This window comes from Electrophorus electricus, chromosome 20, assembly GCF_041902795.1.
Source record: "Electrophorus electricus isolate QZ-2024a chromosome 20, ASM4190279v1, whole genome shotgun sequence".
Classification (NCBI taxonomy): domain Eukaryota; kingdom Metazoa; phylum Chordata; class Actinopteri; order Gymnotiformes; family Gymnotidae; genus Electrophorus; species Electrophorus electricus.
Window position 1 is genome coordinate 4957425 of NC_137516.1, and position 22576 is coordinate 4980000.

A 22576-nucleotide genomic window follows, 5' to 3' on the forward strand; every position below is an offset into this window, starting at 1 on the left:
ATATATATATATATAAATTATTTTTTTTTTTTTTAAATTTATTAAATTTCCTGTCCCTGTAGCCTACTTATCACGTGATGTATTTCACAGGATAAATTTGAATATACTTTGGTAAACATTTTCCTATTTTTTTTTCACACAGTATATCTGTAAAATGCTACATTTATGCAAATTTGCCTTTGTGTGTGAATATATGCATTTTTATATACACATATCAAATATCTATTCATCATCAGTAACAGTACGCGTCAGTACAGGTTGTTACTGAAAGCTTGAAAAACAACATGAATGGTGAGCACAAGAAAATATTGCTGGCTAATTTCTGCTTACGTTGCTTTCACCAAAGATATGTTACTGGCAAGAGTGGAATCTACTCAATTATAGGGCTTTGGAAAGCAGGGCCATGAGGAAGACACCTGCCCTTTAACTTACTGGTTCTGTACCACATTTCTTCTAATCACAAAGTGCTTGAATGCTCAGTCTTACTGGTCCTTGTTTCCTTACACAAACTACAATCCTTGACATAGGATAGTTACAACTGAAACCAAAAAAAGTCTATCCCATCCAGCTTTTAATAAGACTCTTAAGCTCTGAAGCTGAGTTCTGTGTCTTTAGGCTCCTCCTTCAGAGACCGGATGAAGCTCCCATTGGCTACTCGTATGGTATCCAATTACGCTCTGGGGAAAGAGGAAAAATACCAAAACCAAGATCTCCTATTTGTTCATAGCTGAGAACCTAGGCAGCCTATGTGATAGCATGGATCTGCACATTACCTAATAAAGTGCACAGTGAATATATGTCATATATCTATGGTGTAGATGTACCTAATAAAGTGCCCAGTGAGTATATATCATATATATCTATGGTGTAGATGTACCTAATAAAGTGCCCAGTGAGTATATATCATATATATCTACGGTGTAGATGTACCTAATAAAGTGCCCAGTGAGTATATATCATATATATCTGCGGTGTAGATGTACCTAATAAAGTGCCCACTGAGTATATATCATATATATCTATGGTGTAGATGTACCTAATAAAGTGCCCAGTGAGTATATATCATATATATCTATGGTGTAGATGTACCTAATAAAGTGCCCAGTGAGTATATATCATATATATCTACGGTGTAGATGTACCTAATAAAGTGCCCACTGAGTATATATCATATATATCTGCGGTGTAGATGTACCTAATAAAGTGCCCAGTGAATATATGTCATATATATCTGCGGTGTAGATGTACCTAATAAAGTGCCCACTGAGTATATATCATATATATCTACGGTGTAGATGTACCTAATAAAGTGCCCAGTGAGTATATATCATATATATCTACGGTGTAGATGTACCTAATAAAGTGCCCACTGAGTATATATCATATATATCTATGGTGTAGATGTACCTAATAAAGTGCCCAGTGAGTATATATCATATATATCTACGGTGTAGATGTACCTAATAAAGTGCCCACTGAGTATATATGAAATGATGCTATTGTTTCTATTGATGAATGAAGGCTCAGTCGTTAGTCCTCATGTAACTCAACCATTCTAACTGCTCCTTCAGCCTATAATTCACTGTTATCTGTTTCAGCTCTTTTGTTATTCCTTTCACTTTTACTAATAAAGTGCATAAAGTAATGAGAGCAGCTGCAGTTTCCAGTGAGAATGTGAAGGAGACAGAGGAGCTGCAGAAGGTGGGCATCTCTCCTGTTTTATTTCCTGTCTCCCATCAGTGGGAGTTTACCTTATCTCCAGCCTTCTGTTTATCCACGCCCTCGTTTTCCCTCCTTAAATGTGTTGTGGCAACGGTGGAGGGTGTTTGTGTGTGTGTGTGTGAGTGTGTGTGTGTGTGTGTATGAGAGATAATGGCCTTGTAGATTCTCCTGAGTTCCAATTAGTTCTTGCCTCTGCCAGGGAAGCAGGTTGTGTCCTGGGACCAGGAGGTGAGAACCTACTGGTAATGAGGCCAAAGTGGGTGTTATTTGACAACGCATGCCACTACCATTAATAACCCTGGCCGGAAAAAAAAGAAAACCAGTCAATATTGCCCAAAAGAACAATGGACTTATTACATCCAGGAACAGTGACCATTTAAGAGGCTTTCCACTTTATTCATGTTTCTCAACCCATACATATTGATCTTTTGTGTGTGCACAGAACAGAGCACCATAAACAAACAGCTCCCTTGAAGTCCACTGACACAGACCCACAGATGAGACCAAGAAGCTTCTTAATGTGCTCGTTCACGTGTCCCTGCCTGCGTAGTCCGCTGCTCGTGTTCTTTAAAGCCGTTAAAGGATCGCAGGTCACTGCATCTGCACCATGAACCTGCCCACCCCTGCTGAGCTGCATCTCATACTTGCTAAAAAAAAATCCAAAAACAGACAAATTTGAAATTGAAATTGAATTGAATTGAAACATGAAATTGACATGTTCGCAAAGCATTCAGCTTGGTTACTGCTGGTGTAGCTTCTTATTGGCCATCTTACATCTCATAGGAACCCTGGCTGCAGCCTGTGCAGATGATGTAACCAGGTAGCCATCAATGCTTGTTTACCAACATTAGAACTCAGTCCATATATTGTATGTGGATGTTGTTATATTCCACCCCAAAATGAAACACGTTTGAAAAATCTGATTACAGTCCATTCTTTCAGGACACTGAGTCACAAAGGCAAAGTCACAATATAACATTGCAGGATTATGCATCGTTTTGTAGCTGGGTTTTTGGTCACCCAGGGTCCAGTATAGGAATGGATATCGAGGTCCGCCAGTTTGGTGTCCTAATTCCATGATTTTCCCTGCTCTTCCCTCTGAGGCATCGCCATCATTTTCACACATTTCCTGGTCGCTGGCATGGCATGGTGTTACAGGCCACTCACAGCTCCGACAGACGGCATGTACCATAGCGCACTAGGGGTGGGACTCAATGTTCAGGAAGAGCGCAGGCGAGGAACAGAACACCTCATTATACAGGAAACTACAGCTTCCATGCAGAGGCCCTTCACTGACTTTTTCTTCATTGAGAAAAATCCTTAATCAGTATGCAAGTGGTCCGTGCATAAATAAAAATCAGTATGCATGTGGTCCGTGCATAAGTAAAAATCAGTATGCATGTGGTTTGTGCATAAATTAAAATCAGTATGCATGTAGTTCGTGCATAAATTAAAATCAGTATGCATGTGGTCTGTGCATAAATTAAAATTCACCTGCTTGCCTCTCCTCTTTCCTAATTAGAAAATTGCCTCATAGCTGCACTGTTAACACAGTGGCTGTTCTCTTATTATGACCTTTATAGTATCTGGACTTTTATTTCATGAGGTTATCTTTAGAATACTCTCGATAAAAACCCAGGACCGTCATTATAGTTTACTAAAGAACCTTAACTCCAGTCTGAATGACTGCATTCGGCTTCTGCCCTGCAGGGTCATGTTCTTGTGTAGTCTGAAGGGTAAGCTTTGTCAAAAACATGTGTACTCATCACTGGCCATGTTGGCTTTACTCAAGGCGACGCCTGGCCATGACGTCCTCTTTCCCTGCGGATGTCTCTCCAGTACCAGTAGTACGGAGGATGTTTCCACCAACTGTTCCCTTGGTGTGCTTCCTGTGAAAAGTTTGGGCTTTTCTTTTTGTTGAGTAAAGGCGCAGCTCTGTCTTTATGCTGGATGTCTAGAGTCCTCTGGCTGCTCCATTCTGTGCATCCTGTGGTTATATAAGCTCTTCTCCAGAGACAACGGGACTTGTCTTTCCTCCCTATGAGTTACATTTCCTTCGCACACGCAGGGGCCGATCAGGTGCGTGCTGGACCAGACGACTCGCGTGGGCCCTTGCCTGAATGTCACTCCGGCCTTATTCTAGGAGTGGCTTTGCGGCGAAGGGCTCATGGAGTGCATTGTTGCAGTTTATGTGGGGGAAATTGCTTGTACGTGACTGTGCATTTAAGTGGCCGTGAGAGAAAGAGACAGCGAGAGAGAGAATGAGTATCATAGAATAAGAGTGTTGATTGCATCAGTGAAAAATGATATTCTCTCCTCTGTCTGTCCCTCTTAGCTGTGGCGTAGGTAATTAAGACGCTAATTGAGCTGGATGGCTGACCACAAACTAGGGTTAGGACGACTTTTGTCTCAGGGCTATTAAGCTATTACGATTTTCCTATCAGAGAGAACAAAGACAGCAAGACAGCGATATGAAACAGTGCCGTGTGTCTCCCTTTGTCTTGGCCGTGGCCTCTCCGTCTTCCTTTATCTCTTGCGCTCTCTCTCTCTCCCCCCCCTGATCTTATTACGCTGAAGATTCCTGCCGCCCCGTTGGCAGCCGGCAGCTCGTGAGGAACCAAGGGGCCGCGGCTCCGCTGGCACCCCTCCTCCCCAGCGGGGCTCTCTGGCCGAGCCTTTGGTCCGCCGCAGTGGAGCACAGAGCTCCTGCCTGGCCTGCAAGCCCAGAACCAGGCCGGCTGAGTTACCTCCGGAGAGACGCAAACATGGGCATGGACATTCCTTATACTATTTCTTCCTTATTACTCCATTACATCACTCATTTGCTCCATAACATACAGGCGCACAGCTACAGTTACACGTCAGTGCTCAGTTACATACTTACACTAGGCTGTTATTTATTAACATAATGTTTTAGTTACTTCTTTAGATTTTCTGTTAACTGATTATTTTTTCCATTGTATTGTTACTTATTTACTCAGTGACTGATATACTCACCCCATCACTTCTTCCACCTCATACCTCTACCTTGCTGCATTATTTCTCTTCGCGGTCTGACTTAAACGCGTGAATGATCAGGTAAAGTGCTGTCCCTGCTCAACTGATATTGGATTTTTAATGATGCTGAGAGATGGGCCTCACCCTCTCGTTGCACGGGTGGAGCAGGTCCCAGTGAACTGCCACATAAATCAACCTTCACCATAATGCACCCAGCACCCCAGAAAGCCAGGTTGCACGCTGCAAGGAGGAATCCATCCAGGATGCCATGTCTCTTAGACCAAGGGAAAGATGATTCCCATCGTTTCATAGTTGAGAATTCTAAACATGTGGACTGTAGTAATGTTTTGGAGAGATAACGTTGCTTAAAATAAACCATATTGATGACCCTCTGTCCCCCACAATCAAATGATTTTTCATTCCTAATCCGTCACACACCAAGCACTTTTCTCTTTGCGTATAATGCTGTATAATGGTGTCACCGGGTCCTTCCTTAAATTGGTTGCGTATTTCAGTGACTGTTCATCCCAGGGTTTCGACAGTCGTAGCTGAGCTTAAGACAACGGAAACGAACAGGTCCACCCTATTGCTGCGCCAGCGGATTGCTGGTGCTGTTGCCATTCGAGTCCCTCTGTTGCTACAGTGCCATAAAGTGCCTGAGAGATGGAGGAAACTAAGTCGAACCCTTTACCACCCACTGGCAACAAAACAGCTGACTGCTACGGGAACCCACCGGCGCTAATAGCGCAGCACGACAGCCCTTCGTTTTTTTTTGTTGTTGTTTATTTCCTCCTCCCAGCAGTTCTTTGTCAGCTGAAATGTCAAGAAGGAAATTCAATCAGAAGGCTGCGAGAGGAAGCGGGCTTAGAAGGACTGTTCGCCAAGACTGTGAGGTCAGGGGGGGAAAAAGCAGGGTGAATTCACGAGACGATAGCAGAGGAGTGTGATCAGCGGGTGAAACAATACAGGTTTCGGTTGTTGTAGACGTGAGAGTCGTGGAGAGAGAGAGAAAACAGAGGGGGAAAGAGAAACCGAGAAAGAGAGAGAGAGAGAGAGAGACTGAGTCCTGCCAGGTTTTCTGTGATGCCTCATCATCATCATCATCATCATCATCATCATCATGTCCAGCATGTAGCTATGCGTTCACTTTTTCCATGGCATGTTGTTGGTCTTCTAGGACTTAAAGGTGCAAGCTCATGCATGTTTACACCTGTGAGAGCCACACCGACAACACAACAGCGAATCAGGGACATTCGAGTCCCGATTTGCTACACATTAGAGGCATAACACACCCTGCTCAGTCTCTGTGCTGGGCAATCTCAAACTGACGCAGAGAAACTCAGAGTCTTACCTTCCTTCCAAAGCCGATTTCCAGCCAGTTCTGGGATTTAGCAGAGAACAACAAGTCGGTCATGTAGGTCAAGAATTCTAGTTTTGAAGATGGTTGTTTAATTACACCTCAAGTTCGAAGTAATGTATTATTTTATCTCCATGTTTTTGTGTGTGCATCTGTGTACAGTATGTGGGCACTAAGTGTATGTATGCTGTTTTACCAGTGTACCTGCAATCACTGCAGTGCAATGCTATTTATAACCCTGTGCCCAATTATCTATACACTTAGTCCCTTTAAAAACTACACCACTGCAATTCACTTTAATTAGGTTTCCACTGTCACCCCACGAACAAGAGACTCCACTGTACTGTGTTCAGCAGGGTGTAAAACACGACGGGCTGATTGTGTGTGGGCTGATTTCAGATCTGTACAGTACTCCCCCTGGACTGTACGCAGCCTAGCGGTGTGTCAGGTATACCCTACACAGCTGTCCTCTGATCTACTTTCTCTGATCTGAGAGCGATTCCCCATGGCTGTACGCCAGGGCTGTCAGAACCACGGACAGCTCCCCAGCTGCGGCCTCATTCTTCGACTGTACTTGACCTGGGCTTCAGAATCAGGCCCTGACCGGGCAGTTCACACCAGAACAAGAGTCTGAAGTCGGTGGCACGCCAACAGGGACGCGGGTTCATAGCTTCCGCTAACAAAAATTTAAAGCAGCTGCGGTAAAAGTCTGCAAGCTACTCCACGCTGGTAGTCGGTTTCCTGTTCGTGCTGCCAAACGCTCTGCATAAGAACAATAAATAACGAAACAGAAACAATAAAAGAATGGTTTGATAGAAACTCGGGTGGCATCCTCCTTCTTTCAGCCTGACCTAAATGAGGACGCTTGTGTTCATTCACATGACAGTGAGAAGCAAAATGGCATCTCCTTTTCCACGGCAGGTGTGGTCCAAACGGCACAAAGCACATGTGATGCCTCCGTGGTGAACATGTCTCTCTGGACAGTGATTAATGGCCATCTACGAATTGACTGGGACTGCTTCCCCCATCCCATCACACCTGCAAATTGCTAACAAGACCCCGCCACTATCTCCATTAACCAATGACGGATAATCCAGAGACTCTTTTTTTTTTTTTCAGGCTTTCACTTTATTGTGGAGCTCTTTGGAATTGCACCCGGTCGAGGCTGTGAGATGCTGCTCTTTGGCTTTCTGGTTTTGCTGTCGTGTCGCCGCTCGGCCGGAAACCATGCCGCAGCTGTCCGCCTGTTGGCTGTGCTGCTGCGCAGACGGCTCCCTGACAACAGTCCCTCATCGTGCTGTCCCGCTCTCTGTCGTAGGCCTTCCTCCTGGTGCAGCCGTTTTCCTCTTTCTCGAACCTTTTCCTCTTCCTGCTTGTAGAATGGTGCTTTCTTGTCACCTCCTGTAATGATACGCAAGTACACACATGCAAGCATGCATTCGCATGCACACGCGTGCGCACTCGCATGCACACGCGCAGCTTTTTTGTCACCTGCTGCTGTCACTCTTGAGTGTTTGTAACGACAGCAGAGGCACACCCGTTCAGTCCCCTATAAGCAGAATAACTGAATAAAACATGAGAGACAGCCCCTGTTCTGCGTGCACAAATCGCGGTCTTCCTGTGCATCTCTCTCTCTTCCTCTCTCTCTCTCTCACTCCCTCTCTTCCTCCTCGTTGGGGGATGAAAAGCGCGCGAGCTGACCGCACACGTGGGAGCGGAGCTCTGTCCAGAGTCCAGACTACGGTAGAATGAGCGAGAGAGAGAGACATAGAGAGAGAGAGAGAGAGAGAGAGTGTGATAGAGAGAGCGTGCGAAAGCCACCCAGAGTGTGAGAAAGCCAAAGAAAGAAGCAGAACAGGGGGAAGAAAAGGAGGAAGCGCTTAAGGAAGAGGCTGAGAGACAGACAGACAGAGAGAGAGAGAGAGAGAGAGAGAGAGAGAGAGTAAGAGGGAGAGAGGGAGGGAAGGAGCGAGGGACAGAGGAACAGCACCAGAGTACTAGGTGCTCTCAACCACGTCGCAGAGCTTTGAGATGACTCCCCGGAGCTCCACTCTGCTCCCCTCGTCTCGCAGAGCCGCTCCCACGCCGGCAGCCCCAGGGCGCCAGGTGCCTCTGATGTCCTCCCACTAGCAAGTGGAGAGCTAGAGAGCCCTCACCCCGGAACATGGACGATTTTAGCAATATTAGGAACCTCAGCCCAGAGGAAGGTAAGCCCACCTCGCCTTCTTCCACTGTTTAAAAAGCAGACAAAGGGACTTGCACAAAAGGGGAGGAGGGTGTAGAAGGAGTGGGAACGCAGCGACAGTGTATGTAGGTAGGCAGGGGAGCTGAGAGTTAGCCATGGACATCCATCTCTTAGCCCAAAGCTGAGCTCTCTCTCTCTCTCTCTCTCTCTGTTCTGAGTATGTCTCATGCTTTGTGTTCTTTTATTTGTCTGCTGGTGCAAAGCTGGCTACGTGTTTGATTCTCTGGCTTCAGCACCAGGCCGAGGCTGCATGGAGCGCGGAGGAGAAAGTATCGTCTTGCCTTTGTTTTGAGGGAAGTTTTATCACCGTCCCACTCTGTGCGAGGCGAGGCATTCTGTTAATATATGTATAATGGGAGATTTGCCATAGATTGAATCCACTCTGGCTGCCTCCCCTACGGACACAAATAGGTTTGCCTTGAGAGCTTGAAAAAAATACAAGCTAATGTTTAGCCACACACCATATACATTTACACCCCAAACTGTTTGTCACATTAGTTTAATCAGCTACAGACAGAATGACAGAAATAAGTCAGTTCCATTTGATTGTATGTCATTGTTTTAGCTTTAAACAGAAAGGCAGTTTAAATACATTCTTTAATGTGTTAATTGCATCAGCAAAAGCAGAATGTAAAAATGGCTTGTAATTGTTTGGCACTTATGAGGCATGTACAAATCTTTTTTGTACGTACTTGCTAGAAAGTTTATTCCACTGACTTGAAAAAAATTGTTCAAAAAAGGTCACTAATTGAGTCCAGCAGTCAAACGTTTGGAGCACTAGGCTCAGGGCTCTAGACTGGACCAAAGATGGTTGAAAAAAACATCTTCCACTTAATCTGCTGATTATGGAAATCATTTTTGTCAAAACAGTTTTAAAAAGCCTCCACTTTTCCAAACTAGAGTAGGCTCACCACCGTATTATTACTGCTGTGTAATCTTTCTCTCTTCTAGTTCTGTTGCTCTTTCTCTTCGGCACTAATTGAGGGTGCAGTCTGCACAAGTGTGCAGCTTGGGCTATCAGCAATAAACCTGTTGTTGGATGTGGTCTGCGTAGTCCGTCACGCTTCGCGAGTAAAGAGGAACAAGGTCACATTTTTATCTATTCCAATCGTAAAGTTCCAGCAGGGCGTTCATCACAGAGGTGCACAAACAGACACTTGCGTATCCGTGCATATTGCACTGTGATCTCAGTGTGGATATGCCACTTAAAGGGTGTGCCGCAGGTTTTTCATCACAGTGCTTTCTCAGAAGCTTCTATAGCTATACTGTCTGTTCTTTTCTGTTCTGGCAATAAGGGTTATCACTATGATTTAGGGAGACGATTATATTTTAAATGGTTGGGGCTTGATCTAAGGTTTCTTAATCACTATATCATATCCTGTTATAACATTGTAGTTAATAAGGGCTGTTTACAAAAATAGTGATTGATCTATTTTCCAATATAATATCCTTTATCCTGATTATACTTCTGTATATTGTATTTGGAGATGTGATAGTGCTGAAAATGATGAATGCCAGGGTAGTAGCAGAACTGAGGGGCACCGAGTGTAGATGTAAGGGTAGGTAACACCTAGCAGGCATTGCTAGTCAGCATATGTATAGCAGACCCATGCATATCTCACCTACTGTCAACACTGACGCCCGCTACCACCAGTGTTACACTGCTGATAAGGTTTTATTAGACAGACCGTGGGCCAGTCTAGCTGTGAAGTTTAAATATCAGTCCAACTCTCCTGCGTCGTATCCGATCGGCTAGGCTAAAGCCAGCCGGGAAAGGCCTGAGAGCGAGTTTCTCCTCTGGGAAAGGCGTTTAGAACTTCTGAATGATCTCCCGCCAGCTTCCTGTCAACAGCATGTGCAGTGGCACAGTTCCAAGCACAAGCAGAAATGTTCCAACGCACAATTGTTGGATGCTGTTGTCTGTTTTCAAACACAGAGTTATTTTTTGAGCACCTTCCTCTGCAGCAGCGAACCTTCAGCTCGGGGATGTTGGGCTTCAACCCAGGGTACAAAGAGCTGGTAATCAGCAGCTCTTCAGAAGAGTCCTTACACCTGTTCCTTTTTCTTTCATCTTACTCTAAGAAAATGATGTCGCATCATTTTCTTAATCGAATGAAAGCGTCGTCTGACTGGTTCCGTTGTCTTCTGCAAGGGCTTTTGTTTGCTGCAACTCCCTGAAACTCCAGAGCTTTTGGATATGTGTCAAATCCAGTACTCATTACTCATGCTGTACTCAAGTCAGGTATGTACTACAGCTTGGAGTCAGTTCTGTCATACAATCAACACTAAAACCCATATTCTATCAACCATAAAGATATTCTGTTTTGAACATGTAGAACACCTTTATTTCACAGTGTTGTACCACATAGCTTACACAACCACATTCTACTCAGATCGCAACAGGGCACTTTTATTAGGTTATTTGTTGGTGATATATTGAAATAGACATTTTTTCTGGTTACATGAGTTTATAACATACAATAGGCCATGCCACTGTACTGCTCTGTTTGAGAGTTATCGACGTTTCTATTGACATTTCTCCACCTATGTAACTTCCTTCATACTTGAGAAGCGATAACTAAAGTAATACAATTGAGACTGTGGAAAATGTCATGTTAACTTTTGAATCAAAAGGCTGACACAGCCATAAAGCTGCAGGAATACCAGTGACAAGAAGTGACCAGTGACAGAGGGAAGGGTCTGACCTTAGCTTTGAATGCGCATGCTACATTTTTATATCATCATCACAAGGACGGGGACCGTCTGATAGACTGAAGCTTGTCTCATTTGAAATTCATCTCTGGGAACAGGAACGCCCCCAAAGAATGTATGCACTGGGGGGGTCAGCAGAATACTATGTGTGGTTTGTCAGTTCTGCTGTATGGCGAGACCATCCTGGAACTTTAGGAGAGCCACATCACTTGTGGTCAGTGTGAGCATTAGTGGAGGAGGTTGGGTGGTGGTGTTGGTGGTGTTGGTGGGGGAGGCAAGAGGGAGAGGCGGGGTCTGGTGTGTGATAAACTAGAATGGTAAGAACTGGTGCTGAGGTAACACGGAAATGGAATTGGTCAGCTGAGCTTTTGGTCAGCTGAGTTTCATTGCAGCGTAAACTGAAGAAATTAATGCAAAACATATAAATTATTCGCACAGCTAAATGGCTTATAGGTTCCTAGAAGCATCATAGCACAAAGAAAAGATTGTAGACCTGCCGTTACCATATAATTGTCCATACGCCAGCTTTATGTAACAGCAGCCAAGCACGATGAGATGAGCGTGGTCTGCTAGGCAACATGCAGTCTGTGCTGAGACAGTTGTGTAGCTAAAATAGCTTTTCAAGGCGCCCGTGTCTCTCTCTCTGGTATTTCATTAGCAAGATAGTGAAATTAATTCCTCACTGGATAGCATGACAACAAAATGTGCTCACCCAACCCTCAGGACAAGGACTGTGTGCTCCCTTGTATGAGTTTGTACAACACAAGGGCTATCACTTCATTGCCAAGTTTTACTGATGGACACAGAAAGCCAGCTCTCTCTAAATTCTTTTGGTAGATTCTAAGGCAGCAAAGCGGATTGCTAATTGCCTCTTGCTGAACTGGCTTCACAGGCCACGGGAATTTCCTCTTGTCGTGTCGAACCTTTTGGCCGATTCACGTCAAGCATGGTGTCTACCTCAGGTACGGGCAGGTGGGAGGTTGGGATGGGTTGGGGTAGCATGTGGAATGTCTTACCTGTGTCACAACATCATTACTTTTCTCTGCTGCTGGAGAACAGACAGCGGTTCTGTCCTTTGAAAGTAGTTTGTGTTTAAACCCCACAGACGGCACCGGGCTTTTTGTTATCTGAAGCACTTTTTGCAGAGTGGAATGGGGGTTGCGCTCATGAAGACAAAATCCTCATTATTTTTCAACTCGGTGCTGTAAATGCGATTTCAGATAGCTTCACACCCTGCTGCTGTTAAGCCAGGAAAAGGACTGCACATTAGAACACTTCTGCAAACTCAAACTCTCGCCCGAATCTTCTTACACATAGATGAAGCTGGGCTAGTTACAGAGTGCTTTCAAGCATAACAATAGACCCTACATGAGGATCCTTTTCATAGACAAGTACACAGCATAATAAGTTTTGGTGCAGCATTTTGGCAGGAGAGAAACTGTGAATATGACAGACAGAATTAAGTGAGCAATGTGATCACAGTTAAGAGTGTTTCAGAGTGCTCTTGCATATATAAGATGTGGTGTGGTGTGGAAGTTCATTATTTAAACATTTAAGCACAGAAACTACTCTACATTTTTTTAAGTGAATGTTACTGTCTATTATTATCACTGTCAAAATGTTATGCTTAGAGAGCACTAATAACATACTAAATGCAAGCAGTCCTGGGCATCCTATTTTAGTTTACAGGAACACTGTGTGTGCTCAAGAGACACTAAACCAGTGGAATTGTGAGGAAGATTTATGTGGGAGATGTTTTCTGTTAATTGCTGTGAAAGTCTCAGAAGCATATGTGTGTGTGCATGTGTGTGTGCATGTGTGTGTGTGTGTGTGCATGTGTGTAAATGCTTGGAGATAGTACGTTTTACTGGTCCACATAGCTCCTGTTCAGCACACACACACACACACACACACACACACACACACACACACACACACACGCACGCACACACACACTCTCGCACATGCTCACAATTTCTAGACTAAATCTAGCAATGATAATTAACTCCTACAGAGTCAGACTTACACCTGTGGGGTTAAATGGGATTAATTTAATCTCAGTAGGACTTCCTTAAATATCAGGGATTTTACTGGGCATTGGCTACACATAAACAGTGAACATAGACAGTAGATTAGTCATCGTATTACAACAACAGCTTGTGTCACAGCCTGGCCAGACAAATGTGTCTCTCTGTTAAGATGATTCATAGCCTGTGTTTGCTGTTCAGCAGTACCTGAGAACTTGTAAGGTCTACAACAGAGAATTCCAGTGCGCTCCAGTTCAATCCAGTGATCTTTTCATTGCCTTTGCTTATGTTCCAAGGACACATATGTGGGCCCATATTTTATTCGGAATCGGCGTCCCCAGTGTTTATGGATTCAAATGCTGAAAATGACTGTTCCTCTAAAGAAGTTAGATAAATAAGACTTATGCAGTGCCTGAGGTAAACATTTATCAAAGCCTTCAGCCCTACTTGGCTTTCAAAGCAAATAAAATAAGTCAAACCACTAACAATTGCCTTTATGTGTCTGAAGTGTGTGCCACAGTTTAAAGCTGACAGCTGTCTTGATAGTTGTAGTGCTGCTTTGACAATTGTGCAAACACAGAGCTGCGAGGTCTTCCATCGTGCCATCGTATTCCCTCGGTTCGGTCAGAAGGAGAGAAAAGCTGGCAGGCGGCAGGCGCGAGGTTCAGGATTAGCTAAATCAGAAACTCTCCCCCTCCCTCCGCAGTTAGCCGCCACGGGAAAGTTTACCAGCAGGATTCCCAATCCTCTCCTCTGTGTCACCATCTGCTCCCTCCGACTCCCAGTCCCTCCATACCGGAGACAGCCCTCTTGGTGCCTCTCCTGACGTCTATGAACCAACAGGAGCCTTCCCTGTGAACTCTCCCTGTGTGCGTGTGCGTGTGTGTGTGTGCGTGTGCGTGTGCGTGTGCGTGTGCGTGTGTGCGTGCGTGTGTGTGTGTGTGTGTGTGTGTGTGTGTGTGTGTATGCCTGCATGTCTGTGTATGGGTGAGCTTACCATCATGTTTCATTCAGTGCATAACATCGGGTCACAGATTTAGAATGCGGAAAATTAAAGGAATTTTTTAATAAAGGAAAAATAAATTGAACAACTTAACAACAACAGCCCAGGTAATAGTGCTTTCAGAGACTGCCAGTCACAGACAGTTTATGGTAAACGCTAGCCTCCAACCTAAAACCCTAATGGTGGAGTGCAAATGTGTGTCACTGAGCACTATTCTTACATGAGGCACCAACTCAAATTTTCCATTAAGGTTAGCAGTTTTTTCATTACATGCTACCAGGAGCATCTTCGCACTTTTTTCCCACTTTAACGGGTATTTAACCGGTACTTCCCGGTTGGGCAACGCTAACAGAATATTGAAAGAATTAATCTATGTGTAGCCTGTCTCTGATGATTTCCTGTACTGTGCTTGCACCTCAGTAGAATTTTTCATGTCAGCTTCACTAAACATGGCCTCGGGCTGTGAGCAGAAGCAGGAACAGAGGTTCATGGGAGTCCCCCTGACCCCGCTTTGGTCGCTTTCGTACGGGAGCGCCGTACATTCTAGCATCCTCCCTTTAGCCAGTGCTTCTCTACTTTTGAGAATGGCATGCAACCCCAAGTTGCTTGAGACATTCAGCAATGCAATACTCGCAGTGTGCAACAGGGAAGAAAAAAGACCACCGTGCCTAAAAGCTGAAAAGAACCAAGATTTAACGCTGACTCGGGTAAATAAGGTGAAGGGTTACAATATGTGAACACCAGAACAGCTACACCTACCGTTACTGCAATGCAGTGTTCATTAGAATAGACCCACCTAGGTGTCACACCTGGAACCCTGTAAGTACTCTCCAGTGTCAGCCAGATGGGGACAGATCTGAGCTGCCCCACACACAAAGCCTCAATCAGAAATCACTGCAGTTGGCAGATCACATGTGAGTACTACAACAAAAGGTTTCAAATAGTGACAAAGCAAATAGTGTCATATTTGGAAGTTATACTGGAGTTTAAAGCCAAATTAACTTAAAGCCTCTTTACTCTTGTTACACTGGGAGTAATATGGGTAATTATTTCCCATATGCCCATGGCACGAGAAGATCTGTAAACTCATTTACACATACTTAAGAAAAAATGGGTAGGGATAATTAGGAATATCAGGAAAGCCAAAAAAATATGGCTTTCCAAAGAACATAGTTTATTACTGACATCTGATCGCTACGACCATTTGGAGCATTCACTGAAAAAACTGAATTCTCTTTTAGTTGTCTGTGCAGTGTTTCTCAGACTGGCCAGACATGTAGCCTACATCAAATGCCCAGACACATCAAACTAATAGACCAAAGTCTTTTAGTTAATGACAGACAAAGAACGTGTAATGTCTATCTTACACAGAGGAATGTATGACCCAATTCCACAAACAGCAAGAGTAAAATCACCATCCGTAAAGTTCAGAATGTTCTATCAGCTGCCACAGCGACAATGAATCAGTCATCAAGTTCATACAACCGAAGACATAACACCAACTTGTTGGAGACTGTTTTGGGCATACAGGCCTCCAGGTGATGATAGATGTTGAAGAACAAAACACACAAAAAACATCTTTAGCTGCAGGTGATGGTATATCACAGAATGTCCGGTGTTTTAAGTGTTTTAGTGACAAATGAGGACAGTTTGTATTCGGATTTTGTCAGCGGGTGAACATCTTTCGCATGATTTATCATGCGAAAGGTACGGCAGTGAAATACAAGAGTGGCATTCAGCGCTGATGCTACGATGAATGCAATGTTGCTTCCGTGTGGTCTGTCAAAACCCCGCATGGTCCCCAAATCAAGGCCAAAGCATCACAAAATACCCAGCAAACCATTCGGACTGGAAAGACTGATTTTGGACGCCTGAATAGCGAGGCCCATGTAGTTTCATTTTATGTGTAAAGTGGATTTCCAGTAAGTGATTTTTTTTTATTTATTTTTTTTGCAGCAATCCCTTTCACAAGTGCTAGAACTCTCAGGTTTTCTCTATAGAACATAATAATAATAATAATAATAATAATAATGATGATGATGATGATGATGATGATGATGAAGATGATGGTTTTATTTATAAAGCTCCTTTCCAAAGTTCAGGGTCACCGATTCAATTAAAAAGGTTTCATTCCAGAATATAGACTCAGCTCTAGTCCCACGAATCAGAAAAACATCTATTAAGCAGACAAAAGATTTTTTTCCAGTATTTTTGTAAAAAAAATACATTTTTCTTTTTTTTTTTTTAATTTCTATGCTGCAGAAGGTCTCTGCCTACGCCATCATATCAGCTCCACATCATGCCATGCTATCTGAAAAGTCAAGTCACAATGACCAGCCATAATGTAACCAGAATACAGGTCAATTCACTGCCTGGTAGATGGAAAGCAAAAATAGACAGTCAAGTCATGGGAAAGGATTAAGTCAGTGTTCGTTTTCCTACAAATGATTTAAAATTGCTTCACAGGTGGGGATTTTGTGCATTTGGTGATTATATCATTAGATGTAGGTGCTGCTAGGTATTTGTAAGTTGACAACATGAATTGCCCACTTCCTAATTCTTAGTTCACTGTAGCACTGCAGACCCACCAAGAATTCCTTTTGGCATCATGCACTCCTTTTATACCTCCACAAAGCTTACAAACTAGCAAAGTATTCAGCCTGCTGTGTCCTGTGTCCTGTGGCTGTTCTGTTCGGTACTACTTATCTGCAAATTTCTTCTGTCCTCTTGGCTAGACGACCGTTTGTACATCCTACAAGCAGTGAACGTTTTTTTTTTTTTTGTTTGAGCCCTGTGAATCAGTTTTTGACTTGAATCACTTATTAAATCAGCACTAGTGTATGAAGTATCTGACTGAGGCTTTAACGAGGTCTTTAAGCAGGCCTGCAATAATCAGATCAATATAGATTGTTGATTGTAAATTATTTACAAATAATGTTTGTTGCATAGCTAAACGTTTGTTCCACTGTAGGGAGTGTTTCTACCAGAATATTAGTAACTGAGTAACTGCTTAAAATACTCATCCTGCTTGAATACTAGGATTTGACAGAAGTCCAAGACAAATATGCCAGAACTGATTATTCTGCATTCTAGAGCAGACACACCTCAGACTGTACATGAAACACCTTTGATCAACCAGCAGTTAAATGTGAGGTGATTTGAAGGAGGAATGCAATGTTTGCTATCATGGGTGCGTTTAATGTGACTGCCAAAAATCAATACACATGGAAATGTCCAGCAGTGAACACTGGCTTTTGGTGGACGGCTGAAGTGAAGAAATATCCATTTCTGCAGTGACGCGTCTCCAACTAATGAATCCAAACAACAAATGCTGTTTGTGTTTGCGTTTTCCGGGCTTCCCAAAAGGCCGAGCGTGAAGTGGACGTGAGGTAACCCGGACTCCGCGTCCTGGACTGCGAGCATACGAGCAGACAGGCAGAAACCCCACACCGTGTGAGCTATTTTGGGCTTTGTTTTGAATGAATGCTTCCACGTCCCACTCAACTGACTGACTTAGAACTTCTCCAGCAGTGTTAAGGCTGAACCGCTCCCTGCTCTCTCTTCACTAGGGAGACTGCTACAAGGTATTATGGGAAGAAAAGCACTCTCCGACTCTTTCATCTGGTGCTTTTTTTTTCTTCTACACCGGCAGATAGGCTGGAGTTATGACAGGGCTTTGATGATTTTTTTCCCTCACACAATTACCTGGACCAAATCTTACATGATGCTTCTGTGTGCATGTCTCTTTACTTTAATTTCAAAAGACTTTGCCTGTACTCGGTTTTCCTATCTACATTCCATCCCTTTCCCAATATCTAAATATCTAAATCTGTTTTTTCCTTCTTTCCTCCTATATCCTCTTTCTGGGTCTTTTTCTGTTTGTCTGCCTCCTTGTACCCCCTCCCCTCTCCTCTGTGCCAGGCTGCTTAAATCCCTCCGTCCTGGATTACAATCTGGAGGGGATTTATGCTATCTCTAAGACGCATGTCACACAGTTTGTCGTTAGTGCCCTCACTAACATGGCAAGGCTAGATCACCTTCCTGGATACACTCAAAAGGAGTCGCACAGTCGATGCCAGATTGAGACTGAGTAACTGCACCGGCTACTGAGTTCTTCGTTAGATTTTTGGAGAGACACTTCTTCAAATCTCTCGTTTGAAGAACATGCTGAGGTTCTTACTTTTGAGGCTCTTTTGATGCTGCTCTCGAGGAAGAGCCAGAGGCACACCAAGCCAAGATTCCTCGAGGCTCCGGAAGCCTGAGAACAGCGCCCGCGGCTGCGGGTATGCCAGCATGTCTCGTCACATCCTCCACCGTGCCCCAGGCTGACCCCAAGGCGTACCCTGGATGAGCGCCCTCCCTACGTCTGACCGTCCGCCCCGTCACCTCTGAGACTCTTCTCAAACTAAGCCTGGTGCACCCTGTAGAGAATTTCTTCTGACTTTGTGGTAGTATGGCAACCAGCTCCAAATGGAAGTTCAGCTTCTTTGGTAAGAGGCAGAGAAAAGCCCTCCCTCAACGGGTTTTGATTTTCCATTTTCCATTAAATAAGACTTGGGAGAATGACAGAAATTACATGTTCAATGAATAATTTTGTATAATTCTTGAACAGTATTTGTTTGATCTGTGACCTACTTGTGGGAATGATCTGGCCACCTTGTGTAAGAGCCTTAACATTTTAAGCTAGTGTCTTTTGCTTACTTCACTGGATGAAGTTGTCATTCATACCACTTGTCCATGTTCATATCAGTTCACGTGGAGCAGGTTTGAACGTAACGGAGGAGGCTGAACTAATTCTAATTCTGGTTGTTGCTGCATCTCTTTGCTTTGAGATTTGTAACAGAACACAAATACAGGATTTGATGAGCACATGCAGTGTGCATGTAATGCAGTTTCTGTTGCTTCACGGGTTTCCCATAACAAAATCTCTGTAAGCGCTTTCTTGGTTTTTGCAACTTTGTTAAGTCGTACTGCCTGGACAAATTTTCCTGTGCATGGCATAACATGACTCGAGTAGCACTCTGTGTAGTTAGCATATGCACCTTGGTAGTTCCCCCAAGCTAAAGTACGTGATGGGGAGAGATGCTCACTTGACCTCACTGTACCACGCACTAAGCAGACAGCCAGAAGGCAGACAGGTGAAAAGCTCAGTTCTCTGGAACAGACCTAAATGAAAGGGTCACGGGTTTGTTCGACCTTCTCCGCGGGTTCCATCCCGGGGCCACACACTTCCTCTTGCAGCTCACCGACTGCCGGATGGACGTCCCACCCCGCTGAGCTTGTGCTCAAAGAATACTGAAGTCTGCCCAGTTCTGTGCTGAGCTGTAGCCTGAAGGGTACACGCGCTTTAATTGAGTTTTTATTTTGAGCAATCATAATAGTACAGCCAGTCTGAGAGAACATTTAAATAGGGATGATTGAAGAATGAGATTAGAGGCAATTTCTTAGATCCGGACCTTCGCAAAACCTGATTTCCGCAAACCTGAACCTGGTTTCCATAGCAACCACTGTGTGCGTGCATGCATGTGCATGTGTGTGTGTGTGTGTGTGTGTGTGTGGGTCTGAATATGTCTATGAATGCTGCTATTTTATCCATTGTCAGCTAGTCATCGCTCTGGGAACCCACTGCAGTCTAGGCGGACTCCTTCTCTTTCAGAACTCCTTGACCATCTTCAGGCTGTGTGGGTCCATCGCATCATTTCATGTGCGAGTTACACATCTCTCAATTCAAGCAAAGTCGAAATAGCAGCTCACTGCATACCAGTCTTGGCCTGCTGGCAGAATTTCTTGACCAATATCTTTCCTGGAAAAGGAGCCGATAAATTATATTTAAACCTAAATTTGAAAATGCAGTTCCTGTCCTTCATGTGCTTTTCATATATTGCATCCTCTCCATTGCTGCAGGGGCAAGTAAATCGTCTGGTATAATTAAGAACTAACGAGCTCTCTACCCTCAGAGGTCCCACATGAACAGTACAACTAGAACCGGAAGAGCCAGCAATGCACTGACAGTCAAGCACTTTTTTTTAATAAACTCATATTACATTTTATTGCATTACGGCTCTGCTCATCCCACCTCGTAAAGCTGCAGCCGCCCTGCTTCATGTGTGAAATGGAGCTTGCTGTGTAACAGCACTCCCTTCTTCTGAAAAATAATGCTTAACTTGAATGGAACTCATAGATCCAGCCTATGATGTTGGCATTAAGAAAAGCTTAGTGAACTGTTCTTAACCTGTTCCTAAAGCTCAGTGAACAGTTCTTAACCTGTTCCTAAAGCTCAGTGAACTGTTCTTAACCTGATCCTAAAGCTCAGTGAACTGTTCTTAACCTGTTCCTAAAGCCCAGTGAACTGTTCTTAACCTGTTCCTAAAGCTCAGTGAACTGTTCTTAACCTGTTCCTAAAGCCCAGTGAACTGTTCTTAACCTGTTCCTAAAGCTGAGTGAACTGTTCTTAACCTGTTCCTAAAGCTCAGTGAACTGTTCTTAACCTGATCCTAAAGCTCAGTGAACTGTTCTTAACCTGTTCCTAAAGCCCAGTGAACTGTTCTTAACCTGTTCCTAAAGCCCAGTGAACTGTTCTTAACCTGTTCCTAAAGCTCAGTGAACAGTTCTTAACCTGTTCCTAAAGCTCAGTGAACTGTTCTTAACCTGTTCCTAAAGCTGAGTGAACTGTTCTTAACCTGTTCCTAAAGCTCAGTGAACAGTTCTTAACCCCCCCCCCCCCACACAGACAGAATGTCTCCACATCCTGATGTGACGGTTGCAAAAAGTGGATGTCACACTTCCCATGATATGGCTCGATATGGTACTCCCCAAGGCTTGGATAGGGTAGCAGGAGGTTAGCTCTGCATTCCTCCAACACATAGTCAGAGTTTTTAATATTGCAGAAGATTCAGTGTCATTCACTCACCCACCAACCCACCAAAGCCCAACCCTTTGAAATTCATGTATTATAACTGACTTCTTAATTCCTTTTTTTCATTTCTAATCAGTTTACATTTAGCTACGTGGTATGTTTGTCATTATTATTTATTGCTCTTGTTCGTTTGAAAAGCCCATTAAAGACAATATCAGGATTTTTCTGAAATAGTATTTAGTGTTAATTCTGGCAAATCCCAACTTCCATAGAAATCCTGCATTGAGTCTTGCACGTAGCATTCTTTTATAAAGAACCGGCTTTGCTAACAGCGCATGAAAACCCCAGGTAGCATGGCGTAAATGAGACTATGCTAAGCCAGCTGGCCCTTATTAGGGTTTAGTCACATGAATGTTTTTGGCTTTTCTTCTCAAGGCAACTACTTTGTTATTACAAGTTGGTTTGTGCAGCGTGTGGCGCTACAGTTTGGGAGGGACCGGTGGCCAGGTTGGGGTCATGGCCTCGACTGTTTCGTTTGCGGCAGGTTGCGAGTCAGCTTGGCAGCCCTCGGTGACTGCCGCTGGTACATGGCCCGGGCGCAGAGGGGAAGGTATAGCAGTGTGCAGGGGCATGTGAACATGCTACATCGATCGAGCAGGGTGTTGCAGAAGATGTGCCGTGGGTGTTGGCGGCACATGATGACAATTTCCCAACCAGAACCCCAGACTAACATCATTTCCACACTTGTTCTCCCCAGACTAACACACTATTTTGCCACAGGCCTGTTTCATTACCGATGTTAATGTCTCATTAGTCGTTACCATTGTTGTTCATTTCCCTCATTACTCCTCACCATTTATTTGGACAGCCTTATGAAAATATTTGTCAGAGGGCTCATAAAACAGTATTGATTTTTCTTGCCACCATTGCATCGGCAGCTGGGGTTTGACCCTGGCCAGCTGATCGTCTGTATGGTCAGCAGTTGTTAATGGGCTGCTTAATAAATGCTCCTCACCCACACAGGGTTCTTGAATAAAACATTTACACAAAAGATGCGTTAGCGGTGATTTCAGTTATCTCGGAAGCGAGGACTTTGCAAGTGGAGACAACCATGGGAGAGCTGGCCCCTTGCCGAGGCCTGTCACATGAGCCCTCCCTTTAACGAGTGGTTACGTTGTGTACTCATCTGGAAAATATAGGAGCGTTCAGAAAAATGGACACATTCCCAGATGGTGTTTAGCGAAAGTGACCTCTTTAACCTGTAGCGCAGCAATATTTTTAGCTTTAAAAAATGTCCTTTGAACATGAGAAAAGTAGTTAGATGTTTGACTTAAAGTGACCTTTCTGGTCCTGTGTACTTTTCTCATGGCTGATGGGCATGGCATGGCATATGTGTTAAAATATTTCTTTGTGTACAATTATCTTGAAACTGTTAAAAACTGTTGTTTAATTTTGAAAGAACACTTCAGCCAAGCATAGCTAACAGTGAATGAAAATGAGTTGGGCACACCACTTAGCACTAAACTAAACTTTTATGTCTTCATTCATTATTTTAGCAATTTTAGCACTTTTGACAACTTTTCCTTTAGATTAAGCTCAGGTTAATGTTACTGTTTCCACTTCTGCCCCCCTTCTCTCTCTCTCTCTCTCTCTCTCT

General features: G+C 43.9%; 1 protein-coding gene across 9 annotated transcripts in view; it reads left to right on the top strand.

The window, feature by feature from the left end:
• The window catches only part of plch2a (phospholipase C, eta 2a), a 94365-nt gene that overhangs the window by 37438 nt on the left and 34351 nt on the right, over positions 1 to 22576 (top strand). The window contains exon 1 of one of the 9 annotated variants that reach the window (XM_081703275.1): positions 8062 to 8283. The exons of 6 other annotated variants lie outside the window; for them this stretch is intronic. In XM_081703275.1, coding sequence (XP_081559401.1) covers positions 8241 to 8283 — 43 coding nt within the window. In that variant the 5' untranslated portion in view covers positions 8062 to 8240. Of the gene's footprint in view, positions 1 to 8061; positions 8284 to 11964; positions 11996 to 17984; positions 18554 to 22576 lie in introns of those variants that run through there. 2 more of the 9 variants (XM_081703278.1, XM_081703276.1) reach the window with 2 other exon arrangements.